The following is a 23,025-nucleotide window of genomic DNA, read 5'->3' as shown; positions in this document are numbered from 1 at the left end:
GCTGCCCCGGGTCCCTGGCACTGTGAGACAGCAGTGTGAATCACTGTGTCACCGTGCTGCCCCGGGTTCCTGGCACTGTGAGACAGCAGTGTGAATCACTGTGTCACCGTGCTGCCCCGGGTCCCTGGCACTGTGAGACAGCAGTGGGAATCACTGTGTCACCGTGCTGCCTGGCTCTTATGAGCAGGCTGACGAGGGGGTCCTTGGGACCGTGTTGTTTCAGTCTCACCTGCAGGTATGTTCTGTTTGCTTTTTTGGTAGCGGGAACCACTTAACTCCACCCCATCGCCCCAAGCTCCAACTTTCCAGCTCCCAGCAATCCTGACCCGGTAAATGACTTGGAATTGTGCCAAAGGAACAGGTCACAGTCTCAGGAAGTCCCACCCTCAATATCCACCTTCACTCAAAAAGCTGGCAATGCAGCACTCCCTCAGTAATGCACATGGAACAAGTATACACAGCTGTACATTCTGTATCTGTACCGTAGGAGTTTATGGTGTACCAGTCGAATGCATTGCTTCATCCGAACTCCCAACTTGTTGGAACCTATCTCCTGTTTCAGATCCTGTGTTTCACTTCCTCCTCTTACTTCCTGGGTGAGACTGGGGCTGTTACAAAGTTACTCCTGACACAAGACACAGACTAACAGGTTTAAAAACAAGCTGACAGAGAGGCAGTGAACAGGACAAAGAGACAGCAGGGAAAGACAGGCTGACCAGGAACACACACACACACAGAAAGTTGTGTTCACAGAGAGAGAACATTTGAGTGGCGAGTTCAGAGCTGTGATTATTCACAATGCTTTGCAGCTTTGTCTGTTTGGTATTTCTGATCTGGTGCCAGCTTTTAAATTACTCAGCAGCAACAAATGAAGAGACTCAGGCAGGTAATGTGCTAACTCTGAGCAATGGCACATTGTTAACTGTCCGCAGTAATGGACCACTCACCAGTAACAGCCACTCACCAGGAGCTGACTCGGACACCGGGATAGAAGGAGCGATTTCCACTGGAGAAGATGCTGCTTCAGGTGAGGAAGAGGGTGCTGGTTTTCCATTCAGTAATTCTGTTCCATTAATCATGAGAATGCAATAAAGAAATAGAATAATTTACAAATCAGTGTGCACAGAGACAGCAACACGAATCCTGTTCAGGGGTACAGTGTACACACCGTTCAGGGGTACAGCGTACAAACCGTTCAGGGGTACAGCGTACACACCGTTCAGGGGTACAGCGTACAAACCGTCCAGGGGTACAGCGTACACACCGTTCAGGGGTACAGCGTACACACCGTTCAGGGGTACAGCGTACAAACCGTCCAGGGGTACAGCGTACACACCGTTCAGGGGTACAGCGTACAAACCGTCCAGGGGTACAGCGTACAAACCGTCCAGGGGTACAGTGTACACACCATCCAGGGGTACAGCGTACAAACCGTCCAGGGGTACAGCGTACACACCGTCCAGGGGTACAGTGTACACACCATCCAGGGGTACAGCGTACAAACCGTTCAGGGGTACAGCGTACACACCGTCCAGGGATACAGCGTACACACCGTCCAGGGGTACAGCGTACACACCATTCAGGGGTACAGCATACACACCGTTCAGGGGTACAGTGTACACACCATTCAGGGGTACAGCGTACACACCGTCCAGTGTGTATGCTTTTTTGTGTTTAGCAAGAACTCACCTTGTAAAACTGTGAGATTCATTTAAAAGCATTTTTGCGGCTTTTTGTGTTTACGGCTTTCAGAATTCAAAGGGAGTGGATCGCGGGGATTTGTGGGTCAGCAGGGATTTAACCAGCACCAGGATTAACAGGAGGCCTGGTGTAGACAGCGGGAAGCGGAGTGAGGGGAAGCGGAGTGAGAGGGAAGCGGAGTGAGAGGGAAGCGGAGTGAGAGGGAAGCGGAGTGAGGGGGAAGCGGAGTGAGAGGGAAGCGGAGTGAGAGGGAAGCGGAGTGAGGGGGAAGCGGAGTGAGGGGGAAGCGAAGTGAGAGGGAAGCGGAGTGAGGGGGAAGCGGAGTGAGAGGGAAGCGGAGTGAGAGGGAAGCGGAGTGAGAGGGAAGCGGAGTGAGGGGGAAGCGGAGTGAGGGGGAAGCGGAGTGAGGGGGAAGCGGAGTGAGGGGGAGGCGGAGTGAGGGGGAAGCGGAGTGACACAGTTATAGGGGTATCCAGTGTTTCGGAAGGATAGGCGGGAGGAAAAAGTGGGGTGCATAGCTCTGCTGATTAAGGATAGCATCAGGGTGGTAGTAAGGGATGATATAGGAACCAAACAGCAGAAAGTGGAATCGTTGTGGGTGGAGATTAGGAACAGCAAAGGGAGGAAGACGCTGGTGGGTGTCGTCTATAGGCCCCCGAATAATGATCTGGAGGTGGGGCGGGCTGTAAACGAGCAAATAAGTGCGGGGTGCAGGAATGGGACGGCCATAGTTATGGGGGATTTCAATCTGCATATTGATTGGTCGACCCATGTTGGACGCGGTGGGCTTGAGGAGGAGTTCTTGGAATGCTGCCGGGATAGTTTCCTTGAACAGTGTGTGTTGGAGCCGACGAGGGAGCGAGCTATCTTGGGTCTGGTGCTATGTAATGAGGTGGGTAGAATTAGGGAACTTGCGGTGAAGGATCCTCTTGGAGAGAGTGATCATTGTATGGTGGAGTTTCTGGTGCAGATGGAGGAGGAGAAAGTGGGTTCCCGGACACGCGTCCTTTGTTTGAATAGAGGGGAGTACGGTAGGATGAGAGAAGAATTGGCGAATGTGGACTGGGGGAATGTGTTGGAGGGAGGGTCTGTTAAGGAGCAGTGGAGGATCTTTAAGGAGATCTTTCTTGGTGCTCAGCAGAAATTTATTCCGATGGTTAAAAAGGACCGTAGGAGGAGAGGTAATAAGCCGTGGATAACGAAGGAGGTGAAGGAAAGTGTTAAATTAAAAGCGGAGGCGTTTAGAGTAGCTAAGAGTAGTGGGCGAGAAAGAGGATTGGAGAGGTTTAAATGTCAACAAAGATTGACAAAGAAGTTGATAAAGAAGGGTAGGAGAAACTATGAAGCTGGGCTAGCGCTTAATATAAAAAAGGATAGCAAGAGTTTTTATAAATATATAAAAAGGAAGAGGCTGGCTAGGATGAACGTTGGACCCTTAGAGGATGAGAGGGGGACTTAGTGGTAGGGGATGGGGAAATGGCTGAGGTCTTGAATAACTTTTTTGTTTTGGTCTTCACGGAGGAGGACGTGAATAATTTGCCGGGTGTTAGCGATGGAAAGGTGGTAGGAGTGGAGGGTCTCAATGACATTACTGTTACTAGAAAGGCGGTGCTCGACAGACTGGAGGGGCTGATTGTGGACAAGTCCCCAGGACCGGATGGAATGCATCCAAGGGTTCTGAAAGAAATGGCGGAGGTGATAGTGGATGCCTTGGTGGTTATTTTCCAAACGTCGCTGGATTCCGGGGAAGTGCCGGAAGATTGGAAAACGGCTAATGTTACGCCGTTGTTTAAGAAGGGTGGCAGGCAAAAGGCAGGGAATTATAGGCCGGTTAGTTTAACGTCTGTTGTAGGTAAAATGTTAGAATCCGTCATCAAGGAGGAAATTGCGAGGCATCTTGAGGGGAATTGTTTGATAGAGGAGACGCAGCACGGTTTCGTTAAGGGGAAGTCATGTCTGACGAATTTATTGGAGTTCTATGAGGATGTGTCTAGGGCGGTGGATAGAGGAGAGCCGGTGGATGTGGTCTTTCTTGATTTTCAGAAGGCGTTTGACAAGGTGCCTCACAAGAGGTTATTGCAGAAGGTCAGGGGGCATGGAGTTGGGGGTAGGGTGTTAGCATGGATAGAGGATTGGTTGTCAAATAGGAGGCAGAGAGTGGGGGTCAATGGGTGCTATTCGGATTGGCGGTTGGTGACTAGTGGAGTGCCCCAGGGGTCGGTGCTGGGGCCTCAGCTATTTACCATTTATATAGATGATCTGGAGGAGGGAACCGAGTGTAGGGTGTCGAAATTGCTGATGACACCAAGATTGGTGGAACTGCAAATTGTGCGGAGGGTGTGGAGAGTCTGCAGAAGGATCGAGATAGGCTGGGCGAATGGACCAGGAACTGGCAAATGGAATTTAATGTTGGCAAGTGTGAGGTGGTCCACTTTGGTAGGAAGAATGGTAGGAAGGACTATTACTTACGGGGCGAAAAACTGCAGCAGGCGACGGTGCAGAGGGACCTCGGGGTCCTTGTGCATGAGTCGCAAAAACCCAGCTTGCAGGTGCAGCAGGTGGTCAGGAAGGCGAATGGGATGCTGGCCTTCATAGCGAGGGGGATTGAATATAAAAGTAGGGAGGTCTTGCTGCAGCTGTATAGGGCATTGTGAGGCCGCAGCTGGAGTACTGTGTGCAGTTTTGGGCGCCGCACTTACGCAAGGATATTTTGGCCTTGGGAGGGAGTGCAGAGGAGGTTTACTAGGCTGATACCGGAGTTGAGGGGGTTGAGCTATGAGGAGAGGCTGAATAAACTAGGCTTGTACTCGTTAGAGTTTAGAAGAATGAGGGGGAGATCTCATTGAGACATAGAACATAGAACATTACAGCGCAGAACAGGCCCTTCGGCCCACGATGTTGCGCCGACCAGTTAAAAAACAATGACCCTCTAACCTAAACCAATCCCTTTTCATCCATAAACCTATCCACGGATCTCTTAAACGCCCCCAAACTAGGCGCATTTACAACTGCAGCAGGCAGGGCATTCCAATCCCTCACCACCCTCCGGGTAAAGAACCTACCTCTGACATCCGTCCTATAACTACCCCGCCTTAATTTAAAGCCATGCCCCCTCGTGCTAGCTTTCTCCATCCGAGGAAAAAGGCTATCACTGTCCACCCTATCTAAACCTCTAATCATCTTATATGTTTCAATGAGATCCCCTCTTAGCCGCCTTCTTTCTAGCGAAAACAACCCCAAATCCCTCAGTCTCTCCTCATAGGACCTCCCCTCCATACCAGGCAACATCCTGGTAAACCTCCTCTGCACCCTCTCCAAAGCCTCCACATCCTTCCTGTAATGTGGGGACCAGAACTGCACACAATACTCCAAGTGCGGCCGCACCAGAGTTGTGTACAGTTGCAACATGACGCTGCAACTCCTAAATTCAATCCCCCTACCAATAAACGCCAAGACACCGTACGCCTTCTTAACAACCTTATCTACTTGATTCCCAACTTTCAGGGATCTATGTACACATACACCTAGATCCCTCTGTTCATCCACACTATTCAAAGTCCTCCCGTTAGCCCTATACTCAACACATCTGTTATTCCTACCAAAGTGAATTACCTCACACTTCTCCGCATTAAACTCCATCCGCTACCTCTCCGCCCAGCTCTGCAACCTGTCTAAGTCTCCCTGCAAACTATGACACCCTTCCTCACAATCTACCACACCTCCGACTTTGGTGTCATCGGCAAATTTACTGATCCACCCAACTATACCCTCATCCAGATCATTTATAAAAATTACAAACAGCAGTGGCCCCAAAACAGATCCCTGAGGCACACCACTCGTAACCGAACTCCATGACGAATATTTACCATCAACCACCACCCTCTGTCTCCTATCTGCTAGCCAATTCCTGATCCAATTTCCTAGATTACCCTCAATCCCATACATCTGCATTTTCTGCAGAAGCCTACCATGGTGAACCTTATCAAACGCCTTACTAAAATCCATATATACCACGTCAACTGCCTTACCCCTATCCACCTCTTTGGTCACTTTTTCAAAAAACTCAATGAGGTTAGTAAGGCACGACCTACCCGCTACAAGACCATGCTGACTATCTCCAATCAATTCATTACTCTCCAAATAACTATAAATCCTATCCCTAATAATTTTTTCTAAAACCTTACCCACAACAGAAGTAAGACTCACCGGTCTATAATTCCCGGGGAAGTCTCTGTTCCCCCTCTTAAACAATGGGACAACATTCGCTATCCTCCAATCTTCCGGTACTATACCAGAGACCAACGACGACCTGAAGATCAGAGCCAGAGGCTCTGCAATCACCTCTCTTGCCTCCCAGAGAATCCTAGGGTAAATCCCGTCCGGACCAGGGGACTTATCTATTTTCAAACCCTCTAGAATATCCAGCACATCCCCTTTATCAACCGTAATACTGTCTATTTTACACCCCTGCAACCCAGTGTCCTCCTCAGCTATATTCATGTCCCCCTGCGTGAACACCGAAGAGAAATGTTGGTTCAGTGCCTCTCCAATCTCTCCCGGTTCCACACACAACTTCCCTCTACTGTCTGTAACTGGCCCTAATCTTGCCCTAACCAACCTTCTGTTCTTGACATACCTATAGAACGCCTTAGGATTCTCCTTAATCCTATCAGCCAAAGTCATCTCATGTCCTCTTTTAGCCCTTCTTAACTCACTCTTCAACTCCCTCAGAAGATGATGAATGGGATGGATAGGATAGAGGTGGAGAGGCTCTTCCCGCTCAGAAAGGACAGTAGGACTAGAGGGCACAGCCTCAAGATAAAGGGGGGTGCAGTTTAGAACGGAGTTGAGGAGGAACTTCTTCACTCAAAGGGTGGTGAATCTCTGGAATTCTCTGCCCGTTGAAGTGGTGGAGGCTACCTTGCTAAATATTTTTAAGAAGCGGGTTGATGGGTTTTTGATAAGCGAGGGGATTAAGGGTTATGGGGAGAGGGCGGGAAAGTGGAACTGAGCCACGACAGATCAGCCATGATCTTATTGAATGGCGGGGCAGGCTCGAAGGGCTAGATGGCCTACTCCTGCTCCTATTTCTTATGTTCTTATGTTCTAGGGGTACAGCGTACACACTGTCCAGCGGTACAGCGTACACACTGTCCAGGGGTACAGCGTACGTACCGTTTAGGGGTACAGTGTACACAGTGTCCAGGGGTACAGCGTACACACCGTTCACAGTGGTTAGCACTGCTCCCTCACAGAGCCAGGGACCAATGTTCGATTCCAGCCTTGGGTCCTTGTCTGTGTGGAGTCTACATGTTCTCCATGTGTATGCGTGGGTTCCTCTGGGTGCTCCGGTTTCCTCTCACACTCCGAAAGATGTGCTGGTTATATGGATTGGCTGTGCTAAATTGCCCCTTAGTGTTAGGAGACAAGCGAGGGTAAATGCAGTGAGTTATGGGAATAGGGCCTGGGTGGGATTGTGGTTGGTGCAGTCTTGATGGGCTGAATGGTCTCCTTCTGCACTGTAGGGTTCAATGATTCTGAGAAGCCACAGGCAGGAGATAACAATCATGAGGAAACTAGAGAAACTGAGTCTGTTCCAAGTGGGTGAAGATATTGATGGAAATATAGCACAGCACAGAATGGTATCCTTGTAGCAAACAGTGGGGAGATAATCCAGTCAGTTCCACTCCATTCCCCTCACCCCATATTCCCCAAACTTTCTTTCCTTCAAATCTCAAACATAAACACTGATTCCACAAGCTTCGAGAAATATATAAAGAGAAGAGAATCGAGAAAGTAAGTGTTGGCCCATTCCAGGACGATACTGGTAGGATGTTAATGGGGAAAACAGACATGGTGGAGACACTCAACCAATATCTTGCCTCTGCATGGTTGAGAATAACAAGGATTCTCCAAAGACTGTAGTTAAGGCAGGAATTTGATGTAATAACCATCACCAGGGAGAAGGTATTGAAGAAACTAATGGGATTAAAGGCAGATAAGTCTCTGGGAGCTGATGGCCTGCAGCCGAGGGTATTAAAGGAGGTGGCAGCAGAGGCAGTGGAAACATTGGTTGTAATATTCAAAAATTTCTTGGATTCTGGGAAGGTCCTGGTGGAGTTGAAACATGTTAATGTGATGGTCTGATTCAAAAAGGGAGAGAGGCAAAAAGTAGGAAACTGTCGGCCGGTTAGCCTGACCTGTGTGCTGGGGAAGGTTCTAGAATCAATCAATAAGGAGGGGATGACTGAGCATTTGGAAAGACAAAGTTGAATCCACCGTTATCAGCAGTTTTATGGAGGCAAAGTCATACTTGACAAACTTGCTTGAATTCCTTGAGGACAGAACCAGCAAGCTGGATAATGGGGAAGCTGTGTATGTGATATATCTAAACTTCCAGAAGGCATTTGACAAAGTGTCACATGAAAGACTGATCCAGAAGGTGAGATCACAGGGGATTGGGAATCGAGTACTGGATCGGATTAAGGATTGGCTGACTGACAGAAAGCAAACGGTTGGGATCAATGAACCCTTCGCTGGGTGGCAAATTGTAACTAGCGGGGAGTTACAGGGGTCAGTCCCCGGACCCAGTGAAATGTAACTAGCGGGGAGTTACAGGGGTCAGTCCCCGGACACGGTGAAATGTAACTAGCGGGGAGTTACAGGGGTCAGTCCCCGGACACGGTGAAATGTAACTAGCGGGGAGTTACAGGGGTCAGTCCCCGGACCCGGTGAAATGTAACTAGCGGGGAGTTACAGGGGTCAGTCCCCGGACACGGTGAAATGTAACTAGCGGGGAGTTACAGGGGTCAGTCCCCGGACACGGTGAAATGTAACTAGCGGGGAGTTACAGGGGTCAGTCCCCGGACACGGTGAAATGTAACTAGCGGGGAGTTACAGGGGTCAGTCCCCGGACACGGTGAAATGTAACTAGCGGGGAGTTACAGGGGTCAGTCCCCGGACACGGTGAAATGTAACTAGCGGGGAGTTACAGGGGTCAGTCCCCGGACACGGTGAAATGTAACTAGCGGGGAGTTACAGGGGTCAGTCCCCGGACCCAGTGAAATGTAACTAGCGGGGAGTTACAGGGGTCAGTCCCCGGACACGGTGAAATGTAACTAGCGGGGAGTTACAGGGGTCAGTCCCCGGACCCAGTGAAATGTAACTAGCGGGGAGTTACAGGGGTCAGTCCCCGGACACGGTGAAATGTAACTAGCGGGGAGTTACAGGGGTCAGTCCCCGGACCCGGTGAAATGTAACTAGCGGGGAGTTACAGGGGTCAGTCCCCGGACACGGTGAAATGTAACTAGCGGGGAGTTACAGGGGTCAGTCCCCGGACACGGTGAAATGTAACTAGCGGGGAGTTACAGGGGTCAGTCCCCGGACACGGTGAAATGTAACTAGCGGGGAGTTACAGGGGTCAGTCCCCGGACACGGTGAAATGTAACTAGCGGGGAGTTACAGGGGTCAGTCCCCGGACACGGTGAAATGTAACTAGCGGGGAGTTACAGGGGTCAGTCCCCGGACACGGTGAAATGTAACTAGCGGGGAGTTACAGGGGTCAGTCCCCGGACCCGGTGAAATGTAACTAGCGGGGAGTTACAGGGGTCAGTCCCCGGACCCGGTGAAATGTAACTAGCGGGGAGTTACAGGGGTCAGTCCCCGGACACGGTGAAATGTAACTAGCGGGGAGTTACAGGGGTCAGTCCCCGGACCCGGTGAAATGTAACTAGCGGGGAGTTACAGGGGTCAGTCCCCGGACACGGTGAAATGTAACTAGCGGGGAGTTACAGGGGTCAGTCTCCGGACACGGTGAAATGTAACTAGCGGGGAGTTACAGGGGTCAGTCCCCGGACACGGTGAAATGTAACTAGCGGGGAGTTACAGGGGTCAGTCCCCGGACACGGTGAAATGTAACTAGCGGGGAGTTACAGGGGTCAGTCCCCGGACACAGTGAAATGTAACTAGCGGGGAGTTACAGGGGTCAGTCCCCGGACCCGGTGAAATGTAACTAGCGGGGAGTTACAGGGGTCAGTCCCCGGACACGGTGAAATGTAACTAGCGGGGAGTTACAGGGGTCAGTCCCCGGACCCGGTGAAATGTAACTAGCGGGGAGTTACAGGGGTCAGTCCCCGGACACGGTGAAATGTAACTAGCGGGGAGTTACAGGGGTCAGTCCCCGGACACGGTGAAATGTAACTAGCGGGGAGTTACAGGGGTCAGTCCCCGGACCCGGTGAAATGTAACTAGCGGGGAGTTACAGGGGTCAGTCCCCGGACCCGGTGAAATGTAACTAGCGGGGAGTTACAGGGGTCAGTCCCCGGACCCGGTGAAATGTAACTAGCGGGGAGTTACAGGGGTCAGTCCCCGGACACGGTGAAATGTAACTAGCGGGGAGTTACAGGGGTCAGTCCCCGGACACGGTGAAATGTAACTAGCGGGGAGTTACAGGGGTCAGTCCCCGGACCCGGTGAAATGTAACTAGCGGGGAGTTACAGGGGTCAGTCCCCGGACCCGGTGAAATGTAACTAGCGGGGAGTTACAGGGGTCAGTCCCCGGACACGGTGAAATGTAACTAGCGGGGAGTTACAGGGGTCAGTCCCCGGACCCGGTGAAATGTAACTAGCGGGGAGTTACAGGGGTCAGTCCCCGGACCCGGTGAAATGTAACTAGCGGGGAGTTACAGGGGTCAGTCCCCGGACACGGTGAAATGTAACTAGCGGGGAGTTACAGGGGTCAGTCCCCGGACCCGGTGAAATGTAACTAGCGGGGAGTTACAGGGGTCAGTCCCCGGACACGGTGAAATGTAACTAGCGGGGAGATACAGGGGTCAGTCCCCGGACACAGTGAAATGTAACTAGCGGGGAGTTACAGGGGTCAGTCCCCAGACACGGTGAAATGTAACTAGCGGGGAGTTACAGGGGTCAGTCCCCGGACACGGTGAAATGTAACTAGCGGGGAGTTACAGGGGTCAGTCCCCAGACACGGTGAAATGTAACTAGCGGGGAGTTACAGGGGTCAGTCCCCGGACACGGTGAAATGTAACTAGCGGGGAGTTACAGGGGTCAGTCCCCGGACACGGTGAAATGTAACTAGCGGGGAGTTACAGGGGTCAGTCCCCGGACACGGTGAAATGTAACTAGCGGGGAGTTACAGGGGTCAGTCCCCGGACCCGGTGAAATGTAACTAGCGGGGAGTTACAGGGGTCAGTCCCCGGACACGGTGAAATGTAACTAGCGGGGAGTTACAGGGGTCAGTCCCCGGACACGGTGAAATGTAACTAGCGGGGAGTTACAGGGGTCAATCCCCGGACCCGGTGAAATGTAACTAGCGGGGAGTTACAGGGGTCAGTCCCCGGACACGGTGAAATGTAACTAGCGGGGAGTTACAGGGGTCAGTCCCCGGACACGGTGAAATGTAACTAGCGGGGAGTTACAGGGGTCAGTCCCCGGACCCAGTGAAATGTAACTAGCGGGGAGTTACAGGGGTCAGTCCCCGGACACGGTGAAATGTAACTAGCGGGGAGTTACAGGGGTCAGTCCCCGGACACGGTGAAATGTAACTAGCGGGGAGTTACAGGGGTCAGTCCCCGGACACGGTGAAATGTAACTAGCGGGGAGTTACAGGGGTCAGTCCCCGGACACAGTGAAATGTAACTAGCGGGGAGTTACAGGGGTCAGTCCCCGGACCCGGTGAAATGTAACTAGCGGGGAGTTACAGGGGTCAGTCCCCGGACCCAGGTGAAATGTAACTAGCGGGGAGTTACAGGGGTCAGTCCCCGGACACGGTGAAATGTAACTAGCGGGGAGTTACAGGGGTCAGTCCCCGGACACGGTGAAATGTAACTAGCGGGGAGTTACAGGGGTCAGTCCCCGGACACAGTGAAATGTAACTAGCGGGGAGTTACAGGGGTCAGTCCCCGGACCCGGTGAAATGTAACTAGCGGGGAGTTACAGGGGTCAGTCCCCGGACACGGTGAAATGTAACTAGCGGGGAGTTACAGGGGTCAGTCCCGGACACGGTGAAATGTAACTAGCGGGGAGTTACAGGGTCAGTCCCCGGACACGTGAAATGTAACTAGCGGGGAGTTACAGGGGTCAGTCCCCGGACACGGTGAAATGTAACTAGCGGGGAGTTACAGGGGTCCAGTCCCCGGACCCGGTGAAATGTAACTAGCGGGGAGTTACAGGGGTCAGTCCCCGGACACAGTGAAATGTAACTAGCGGGGAGTTACAGGGGTCAGTCCGGACACAGTGAAATGTAACTAGCGGGAGGAGTACAGGGGTCAGTCCCCGGACACGGTGAAATGTAACTAGCGGGGAGTTACAGGGGTCAGTCCCCGGACACGGTGAAATGTAACTAGCGGGGAGTTACAGGGGTCAGTCCCCGGACACGGTGAAATGTAACTAGCGGGGAGTTACAGGGGTCAGTCCCCGGACACAGTGAAATGTAACTAGCGGGGAGTTACAGGGGTCAGTCCCCGGACCCGGTGAAATGTAACTAGCGGGGAGTTACAGGGGTCAGTCCCCGGACACGGTGAAATGTAACTAGCGGGGAGTTACAGGGGTCAGTCCCCGGACCCGGTGAAATGTAACTAGCGGGGAGTTACAGGGGTCAGTCCCCGGACACGGTGAAATGTAACTAGCGGGGAGTTACAGGGGTCAGTCCCCGGACACGGTGAAATGTAGTAGCGGGGAGTTACAGGGGTCAGTCCCCGGACCCGGTGAAATGTAACTAGCGGGGAGTTACAGGGGTCAGTCCCCGGACACGGTGAAATGTAACTAGCGGGGAGTTACAGGGGTCAGTCCCCGGACCCGGTGAAATGTAACTAGCGGGGAGTTACAGGGGTCAGTCCCCGGACACAGTGAAATGTAACTAGCGGGGAGTTACAGGGGTCAGTCCCCGGACCCGGTGAAATGTAACTAGCGGGGAGGTTACAGGGGTCAGTCCCCAGACACGGTGAAATGTAACTAGCGGGGAGTTACAGGGGTCAGTCCCAGACACGGTGAAATGTAACTAGCGGGGAGTTACAGGGGTCAGTCCCCGGACACGTGAAATGTAACTAGCGGGGAGTTACAGGGGTCAGTCCCGGACACAGTGAAATGTAACTAGCGGGGAGTTACAGGGGTCAGTCCCCGGGCACGGTTGAAATGTAACTAGCGGGGAGTTACAGGGGTCAGTCCCCGGACCCGGTGAAATGTAACTAGCGGGGAGTTACAGGGGTCAGTCCCCGGACACGGTGAAATGTAACTAGCGGGGAGTTACAGGGGTCAGTCCCCGGACAACGGTGAAATGTAACTAGCGGGGAGTTACAGGGGTCAGTCCCGGACCCGGTGAAATGTAACTAGCGGGGAGTTACAGGGGTCAGTCTCCGGACACGGTGAAACTGTAACTAGCGGGGAGTACAGGGGTCAGTCCCGGACAGGTGAAATGTAACTAGCGGGGAGGTACAGGGGTCAGTCTCCGGACACGGTGAAATGTAACTAGCGGGGAGTTACAGGGGTCAGTCCCGGACACGGTGAAATGTAACTAGCGGGGAGTTACAGGGGTCAGTCCCCGGACACGGTGAAATGTAACTAGCGGGGAGTTACAGGGGTCAGTCCCCGGACACGGTGAAATGTAACTAGCGGGGAGTTACAGGGGTCAGTCCCCGGACACGGTGAAATGTAACTAGCGGGGAGTTACAGGGGTCAGTCCCCGGACACGGTGAAATGTAACTAGCGGAGTACAGGGGTCAGTCCCGGACCACGGTGAAATGTAACTAGCGGGGAGTTACAGGGTCAGTCCCCGGACACGGTGAAATGTAACTAGCGGGGAGTTACAGGGGTCAGTCCCCGGACACGGTGAAATGTAACTAGCGGGTAGTACAGGGGTCAGTCCCCGGACACGGTGAAATGTAACTAGCGGGGAGTTACAGGGGTCAGTCCCCGGACACGGTGAAATGTAACTAGCGGGGAGTTACAGGGGTCAGTCCCCGTACACGGTGAAATGTAACTAGCGGGGAGTTACAGGGGTCAGTCCCCGGACCCGGTGAAATGTAACTAGCGGGGAGTTACAGGGGTCAGTCCCCGGACACGGTGAAATGTAACTAGCGGGGAGTTACAGGGGTAATTCCACATCCTTCCTGTAATGCGGGGACCAGAACTGCACACAATACTCCAAGTGCGGCCACACCAGAGTTGTGTACAGTTGCAACATGACGCTGCGACTCCTAAATTCAATCCCCCTACCAATAAACGCCAAGACACTGTATGCCTTCTTAACAACCTTATCTACTTGATTCCCAACTTTCAGGGATCTATGTACACATACACCTAGATCCCTCTGCTCCTCCACACTATTCAAAGTTTTCCCGTTAGCCCTATACTCAACACATCTGTTATTCCTACCAAAGTGAATTACCTCACATTTCTCTGCATTAAACTCCATCCGCCACCTCTCGGCCCAGCTCTGCAACTTGTCTAAGTCTCCCTGTAAACTATGACACCCTTCCTCACAATCTACCACACCTCCGACTTTGGTGTCATCAGCAAATTTACTGATCCACCCAACTATACCCTCATCCAGATCATTAATAAAAATCACAAACAGCAGTGGCCCCAAAACAGATCCCTGAGGCACACCACTCGAAACCGAACTCCATGATGAATATTTACTGTCAACCACTACCCTCTGTCTCCTATCCGCTAGCCAATTCCTGATCCAATTTCCTAGACTACCCTCAATCCCATACATCTGCATTTTCTGCAGAAGCCTACCATGGTGAACCTTATCAAACGCCTTACTAAAATCCATATATACCACGTCAACTGCCTTACCCCCATCCACCTCTTTGGTCACTTTCTCAAAAAACTCAATAAGGTTAGTAAGGCACGACCTACCCGCCACAAAACCACGCTGACTATCTCCAATCAACTCATTACTCTCCAAATAACTATAAATCCTATCCCTAATAATTTTTTCCAAAACCTTGCCCACAACAGAAGTGAGACTCACCGGTCTATAATTCCCGGCAAAGTCTCTGTTCCCCTTCTTAAACAATGGGACAACATTCGCTATCCTCCAATCATCTGGTACTGTACCAGAGGCCAACGACGACCTGAAGATCAGAGCCAGAGGCTCTGCAATCACTTCTCTTGCCTCCCAGAGAATCCTGGGGTAAATCCCATCCGGACCAGGGGACTTATCTATTTTCAGACCCTCCAGAATATCCAGCACATCCTCCTTATCAACTGTAACACTGTCAATTCTGCTCCCCTGCAACCCAGTGTCCTCCTCAGCTATATCCATGTCCCCCTGCGTGGACACCGAAGAGAAATATTGGTTCGATGCCTCTCCAATCTCTTCCGGTTCCACACATAACTTCCCTCTGCCGTCTATAACTGGCCCTAATCTTGCCCTAACCAACCTTCTGTTCTTGACAGTTCGCTGATGACACGAAGGTCGGTGGTGTTGTGGATGGTCTGGAAGGATGTCAGAAGTTGCAGCAGGACATAAATAGGATGCAGGACTGGGCGGAGAAGTGGCAGATGGACTTCAACACGGATAAATGTGTGGTCGTCCATTTTGGTAGGACCAATGGGATGAACAAGTACACTATCAAGGGCAGGAGTCTTAGTAGTGTTGAAGAGCAGAAGGATCTTGGGGTCCGGGTCCACAGGACTCTTAAATCGGCCTCGCAGGTGGAGGAGGTGGTCAAGAAGGCGTATAGAACATAGAACATAGAACATAGAACATTACAGCGCAGAACAGGCCCTTCGGCCCACGATGTTGCGCCGACCAGTTACAAAAACAATGACCCACTAGCCTATACCAATCCCTTTTCGTCCATAAACCTATCCAGAGATCTCTTAAACGCCCCCAAACTAGACGCATTTACAACTGCAGCAGGCAGGGCATTCCAATCCCTCACCACCCTCTGGGTAAAGAACCTACCCCTGACATCCGTCCTGTAGCTACCCCCCCTTAATTTAAAGCCATGCCCCCTCGTGCTAGCTTTCTCCATCCGAGGAAAAAGGCTATCACTATCCACCCTATCTAAACCTCTAATCATCTTATATGTTTCAATAAGATCCCCTCTTAGCTGCCTTCTTTCCAACGAAAACAACCCTAGATCCCTCAGTCTCTCCTCATAGGACCTCCCCACCATACCAGGCAACATCCTGGTAAACCTCCTCTGCACCCTCTCCAAAGCCTCCACATCCTTCTTGTAATGCGGGGACCAGAACTGCACACAGTACTCCAAGTGCGGCCGCACTAGAGTAGTGTACAGTTGCAACATTACACTGCGACTCCTAAATTCAATCCCCCTACCAATAAACGCCAAGACACCGTACGCCTTCTTGACAACCTTATCTACTTGATTCCCAACTTTCAGGGATCTATGTACACACACACCTAGATCCCTCTGTTCATCCACACTATTCAAAGTCCTCCCGTTAGCCCTATACTCGACACATCTGTTGCTCCTACCAAAGTGAATTACCTCACACTTCTCCGCATTAAATTCCATCCGCCACCTCTCGGCCCAGCTCTGCAACCTATCTAAGTCTCCCTGCAGACTATGACACCCTTCCTCACAATCTACCACACCTCCAACTTTGGTGTCATCAGCAAATTTACTAATCCACCCAACTATACCCTCATCCAGATCATTAATAAAAATTACAAACAACAGTGGCCCCAAAACAGATCCCTGAGGCACACCACTCGTAACTGCACTCCATGATGAATATTTACCATCCACCACCACCCTCTGTCTCCTATCTGATAGCCAATTCCTGATCCAACTTCCTAGATTACCCACAATCCCATACATCTGCATTTTCTGCAGAAGCCTACCATGGTGAACCTTATCGAACGCCTTACTAAAATCCATGTATACCACGTCAACTGCCTTACCCCCATCCACCTCTTTGGTCACCTTCTCAAAAAACTCAATAAGGTTAGTAAGGCACGACCTACCTGCTACAAAACCATGCTGACTATTTCTAATCAATTCATTACACTCCAAATAACTATAAATCCTATCCCTAATAATTTTTTCTAAAACCTTGCCCACAACAGAAGTAAGACTCACCGGTCTATAATTCCCGGCAAAGTCTCTGTTCCCCTTCTTAAACAATGGGACAACATTCGCTATCCTCCAATCCTCCGGGACTACACCAGAGACCAATGACGACCTGAAGATCTGAGCCAGAGGCTCTGCAATCACCTCTCTAGCCTCCCAGAGAATCCTAGGGTAGATCCCATCCGGACCAGGGGACTTATCTATTTTCAGCCCCTCAAGAATTTCCAGCACATCCCCTTTATCAACCGTAATACTGTCTATTTTACACCCCTGCAACCCAATGTCCTCCTCAGCTATATTCATGTCCCCCTGCGTGAACACCGAAGAGAAATATTGGTTCAATACTTCTCCAATCTCTTCCGGTTCCACACACAACTTCCCCCTGCTGTCTGTAACTGGCGTATGGTGTACTGGCCTTCATTAATCGAGGGATTGAGTTTAGGAGTCGGGAGGTAATGCTGCAACTTTATAAGACCCTTGTCAGGCCTCATTTGGAGTACTGTGCGCAGTTCTGGTCGCCTCACTATAGGAAAGACGTAGAAGCTATTGAAAGGGTACAGAGGAGATTTACAAGGATGTTGCCTGGACTGGGAGGCATGCCTTATGAAGTTAGGTTGAGGGAGCTGGGACTCTTTTCCCTGGAGAGACGAAGGTTGAGAGGCGACCTGATAGAAGTTTATAAAATGTTGAGAGGAATAGATAGGGTGGACTCTCAGAGGCTATTTCCCCGGGTTGAAATGGTCGCTACGAGAGGACACAGATTTAAGGTGCGGGGAGGAAAGTACAGAGGTGATGTTAGGGGTAAGTTTTTCACTCAGAGGGTGGTGAGTGAGTGGAATCGGCTGCCGTCAGTGGTGGTGGAGGCGAACTCGCTGGGGTCTTTTAAAAGACTTCTGGATGAGTATATGGGGTTTAATGGGATTGGGGGTTATAGATAGGTCTGTAGATTGGTAGGTATAGATGTGATCGGCGCAACTCGTGGGCCGAAGGGCCTGTTTGTGCTGTAGTGTTCTATGTTCTATGTTCGGGGCAGAGGGATGTGTGTGTGTGTGTGTGTGTGTGTGTGTGTGTGTGTGTGTGTGTGTGTGTGTGTGTGTGTGTGTGTGTGTGTGTGTGTGTGTGTGTGTGTGTGTGTGTGTGTGTGTGTGTGTCAGAGGGATCTGGGTGTGTATGTGTGTGTGTGTGTGTGTGTGTTTGGGGCAGAGGGATCTCTGTGTGTGTGCGTGTGTGTGTGTGTGTGTTTGGGGCAGAGGGATCTCTGTGTGTGTGTGTGTGTGTGTGTGTGTTTGGGGCACAGGGATCTGGGGTGTATGTGTGTGTGTTTGGGGCAGAGGGATGTGTGTGTGTGTGTGTGTGTGTGTGTGTGTGTGTGTGTTTGGGGCACAGGGATCTGGGGTGTATGTGTGTGTGTTTGGGGCAGAGGGATGTGTGTGTGTGTGTGTGTGTGTGTGTGTGTGTCTGTGTTCAGGGCAGAGGGATCTGGGTGGGTGTGTGTGTGTGTGTGTGTGTGTGTTTGGAGCAGAGGGATCTGGGTGTGTGTGTGTGTGTGTGTGGGTGTGTGCATGTGTGTGTGTGTGTGTGTGTTCAGGGCAGAGGGATCTGGGTGTGTGTGTGCATGTGTGTGTATGTGTTCGGGGCAGAGGGATCTGGGTGTGTGTGTGTGTGTGTGTGTGTGTGTGTGTGTGTGTGTGTGTGTGTGTGTGTGTGTGTGTGTGTGTGTGTGTGTGTGTGTGTGTGTGTTCGGGGCAGAGGGATCTGGGTGCCTGACTCTGCAGTAAGAGGTCTCATAACACCAGGTTAGAGTCCAACCAGTTTATTTGATATTAATCCCACAAGCTTTCGGAAACAGTGTTCAGGTGTGTGGAAGGTTCTGATCAGAGAAGGAAGGGCGTATAAAGACACACACAGTTTACAGAATATTGATTAGAATGCAATTCTTTACATCTAATCAAGTCTTAAAGGTACAATGTGAGAGGAGATAGCATTAAGCACAGGTTAAAGAGATGTGTATTGTCTCCAGACAGTACAGTAAGTGAGGTTTTGCAAACCCAGGCAAGTCACGGGGGTTACAGATAGTGCGACATGAACCCAAGATCCCTGTTGAGACCGTCCTCATGTGCGCGGAACTTGGCTATCAGTCTCTGTTCAGCGACTCTGCGCTGTCGTGTGTCGTGAAGGCCGCTTTGGAGAATGCTTACCCGAAGGTCAGAGGCTGAATGCCCGTGACCACTGAAGTGTTCGCCAACAGGAAGGGAACAGTCTTGCCTGGTGATTGTCGAGCGATGTTCATTCATCCGTTGTCGTAGCGTCTGCATGGTCTCCCCAATGTACCATGCTTCGGGACATCCTTTCCTGCAACGTATCAGGTAGACAATGTTGGCTGAGTTGCACGAGTATGTACTGTGTACCTGGTGGATGGTATTCTCACGTGTGATGTGTGTTCTGGGCAGAGGGATCTGGGTGTCTGTGAGGCCTGAAGATTGGAGAGTGGCAAAATGTGCCTTTGTTTAAAAAGGGCTGCAGGGAAACGCCTGGACACCACAGACCAGTGAGCCTCACATAAGGATAGCATCAGGGTGGTAGCAAGGGATGATATTGGAGCCAAGGAGCAGAACGTGGAATCGTTGTGGGTGGAGATTAGGAACAGCAAAGGGAGGAAGACGCTGGTGGGTGTCGTCTATAGGCCCCCGAATAATGATCTGGAGGTGGGGCGGGCTGTTAACGCACAAATAAGTGCGGCGTGCAGGAATGGGATGGCTGTAGTTATGGGGGATTTCAATCTACATATTGATTGGTCGACCCATGTTGGACATGGGGGGCTCGAGGAAGAGTTCTTGGAATGCTGCCGGGATAGTTTCCTCGAACAGTGTGTGTTGGAGCCGACGAGGGAGCGAGCTATCTTGGATCTGGTGCTATGTAATGAGGCGGGTAGAATTAGGGACCTTGCGGTGAAGGATCCTCTTGGGGAGAGTGATCATTGTATGGTGGAGTTTCTGGTGCAGATGGAGGAGGAGAAAGTGGGTTCCCGGACACGCGTCCTTTGTTTGAATAGAGGGGAGTACGGTAGGATGAGAGAAGAATTGGCGAATGTGGACTGGGGGAGCGCGTTGGAGGGAGGGTCTGTTAAGGAGCAGTGGAGGATCTTTAAGGAGATCTTTGTTGGTGCTCAACGGAAATTTATTCCGATGGTTAAAAAGGATTGTAGGAGGAGAGGTAATAAGCCGTGGATAACGAAGGAGGTGAAGGAAAGTGTTAAATTAAAAGCGGAGGCGTTTAGAGTAGCTAAGAGTAGTGGGCAAGAAGAGGACTGGGAGAGGTTTAAATGTCAACAAAGATTGACAAAGAAGTTGATAAAGGAGGGTAGGAGAAACTATGAAGCTGGGCTAGCGCTTAATATAAAAAAGGATAGCAAGAGTTTTTATAAATATATAAAAAGGAAGAGGCTGGCTAGGGTGAATGTTGGTCCTTTAGAGGATGAGAAAGGGGACCTAGTGGTAGGGGATGGGGAAATGGCTAAGGTATTGAATAACTTTTTTGTTTCTGTCTTCACGGAGGAGGACGTGAATAATTTGCCGGGTGTTAGCAATGGAAAGATGGTAGGACTGGAGGGTCTTAATGACATTACTGTTACTAGAGAGGTGGTGCTCGACAGACTGGAGGGGCTGATTGTGGACAAGTCCCCAGGACCGGATGGAATGTATCCGAGGGTTCTGAAAGAAATGGCGGAGGTGATAGTGGATGCCTTGGTGGTTATTTTCCAAACATCGCTGGATTCCGGGGAAGTGCCGGAAGATTGGAAAACGGCTAATGTTACGCCGTTGTTTAAGAAGGGTGCCAGGCAAAAGGCGGGGAATTATAGGCCGGTTAGTTTAACGTCTGTGGTAGGTAAAATGTTAGAATCTGTCATTAAGGAGGAAATTGCGAGGCATCTTGAAGGGAATTGCTTGATAGAGCAGACGCAACACGGTTTCGTTAAGGGGAAGTCGTGTCTGACAAATTTACTGGAGTTCTATGAGGATGTGTCTAGGGCGGTGGATAGAGGAGAGCCGGTGGATGTGGTCTTTCTAGATTTTCAGAAAGCGTTTGACAAAGTGCCTCACAAGAGGTTATTGCAGAAGGTCGGGGGACATGGAGTTGGGGGTAGGGTGTTAGCGTGGATAGAGGATTGGTTGTCAAATAGGAGGCAGAGAGTGGGGGTCAATGGGTGCTATTCGGATTGGCGGTTGGTGACTAGTGGAGTGCCCCGGGGTCGGTGCTGGGGCCTCAGCTTTTTACCATTTATATAGATGATCTGGAGGAGGGAACCGAGTGTAGGGTGTCGAAATTTGCTGATGACACCAAGATTGGGGGAACGGCAAATTGTGCGGAGGGTGTGGAGAGTCTGCAGAAGGATCTAGATAGGCTGGGCGAATGGGCCAGGAAATGGCAAATGGAATTTAATGTTGGCAAGTGTGAGGTGGTCCACTTTGGTAGGAAAAATGGTAGGAAGGACTATTACTTACGTGGCGAAAAACTGCAGCAGGCGACGGTGCAGAGGGACCTCGGGGTCCTTGTGCATGAGTCGCAAAAACCCAGCCTGCAGGTGCAGCAGGTGGTCAGGAAGGCGAATGGGATGCTGGCCTTCATAGCGAGGGGGATTGAATATAAAAGTAGGGAGGTCTTGCTGCAGCTGTATAGGGCATTGGTGAGGCCGCAGCTGGAGTACTGTGTGCAGTTTTGGGCGCCGCACCTGCGCAAAGATATTTTGACCTTGGAGGGAGTGCAGAGGAGGTTTACTAGGCTGATACCGGAGTTGAGGGGGTTGAGCTATGAGGAGAGGCTGAATAAACTGGGCTTGTACTCGTTAGAGTTTAGAAGAATGAGAGGAGATCTCATTGAGACGTATAAGATGATGAATGGGATGGATAGGATAGAGGTGGAGAGACTCTTCCCGCTCAAAAAAGACAGTAGGACTAGGGGGCACAGCCTCAAGATAAAAGGGGGGCGGTTTAGAACAGAGTTGAGGAGGAACTTCTTCACTCAAAGGGTGGTGAATCTCTGGAATTCTCTGCCCGTTGAAGTGGTGGAGGCTGCCTCGCTAAATATTTTTAAGACACGGGTTGATGGGTTTTTGATAAGAGAGGGGATTAAGGGTTATGGGGAGAGGGCGGGAAAGTGGAACTGAGCCACGACAGATCAGCCATGATCTTATTGAATGGCGGGGCAGGCTCGAAGGGCTAGATGGCCTACTCCTGCTCCTATTTCTTATGTTCTTATGTTCTTATGTTGTCTACATGGACTTTAGCAAGGCCTTAGACAAGGTACCGCATGGTATTTTGTCACATAAAGTTAAATCTCATGGGATCCAGGGTGAGGTATCTAAATGGATACAAAATTGGCTTCTTGACAGAAGCCAGAGGGTGGTGAAAGAGAGTTATTTTCCAAACTGGAGGCCTGTGACCCGCGGTGTGCCTCAGGGATCAGTGCTGATGAGAATACAAGGGACATGGTTAGTAAGTTTGCAGATGACACCAAGATTGGTGACATAGCGCACAGTGAAGAAAGCTATCTCTGTTTGCAATGGGATCTTGATCAATTGGGCCAGTGGGCTGACGAATGGCAGATGGAGTTTAATTTAGTCAAATGACCTAATCCTTATTATAATGCCAATGACATTCTCATTATATTTCACACAGGTTATCGATTTCTCCAGAAAAAACTACTTGAAGAACTGAAGAATTACAAGTTTGTAACCCCGCAAGTCCTTGCTGGGAAAAAGAAACGCAGTGTCGCGATACTGCCTCAGGTAATTAATCGAACAAGCTCTACATTCTGAATGCGTTAACACAGGCTCCGACACCTCTGTCTGCTGCAGTCTGCTACATCCCATCAATCTATCCAACAATTTGTTTACATAAAAACATAGAACATTACAGCACAGTTCAGGCCCTTCGGCCCTCAATGTTGTGCTGAGCTATGTCCAAACCCAAGATCAAGCTATCCCCTCCCTATCATTTTGGTGTGCTCCATGTGCCTATCCAATAACCGCTTGAAAGTTCCTAAAGTGTCCGACTCCACTATCACAGCAGGCAGTGCATTCCACACTCCAACCACTCTCTGAGTAAAAAATCTACTTCGGACATCCCTCCTATATCTCCCACCATGAACCTTACAGTTATGCTCCCTAGTAACAGCTACATCCACCCGAGGAAACAGTCTCTGCACATCCACTCTAGCGATCTCCCTCATCATCTTATAAACCTCTATTAAGTTGT

The 23,025-nt window shown here is 50.7% G+C and overlaps 1 protein-coding gene and 1 pseudogene across 1 annotated transcript in view; both read left to right on the top strand.

The window, feature by feature from the left end:
- Positions 1–600: 600 nt before the first annotated feature.
- The window catches only part of LOC145337726 (disintegrin and metalloproteinase domain-containing protein 12-like), a 221,099-nt gene continuing 198,674 nt past the window's right edge, over positions 601–23,025 (top strand). The window contains exons 1-2 of the mRNA XM_080182564.1: positions 601–1,027; positions 22,447–22,556. Of these exons, the coding sequence (XP_080038690.1) occupies positions 799–1,027; positions 22,447–22,556 (339 nt within the window). The 5' untranslated portion in view covers positions 601–798. The remainder of the gene's footprint in view (positions 1,028–22,446; positions 22,557–23,025) is intronic.
- LOC145337724 (uncharacterized) lies at positions 1,078–6,940 on the top strand (annotated as a pseudogene).

Source organism: Carcharhinus amblyrhynchos, unplaced genomic scaffold (assembly GCF_965287045.1).
Source record: "Carcharhinus amblyrhynchos unplaced genomic scaffold, sCarAmb.v2.hapA scaffold_67, whole genome shotgun sequence".
NCBI lineage: Eukaryota > Metazoa > Chordata > Chondrichthyes > Carcharhiniformes > Carcharhinidae > Carcharhinus > Carcharhinus amblyrhynchos.
Note: the sequence above shows the minus strand (reverse complement) of the source record. Positions and strands in the feature narration are given on the sequence as shown.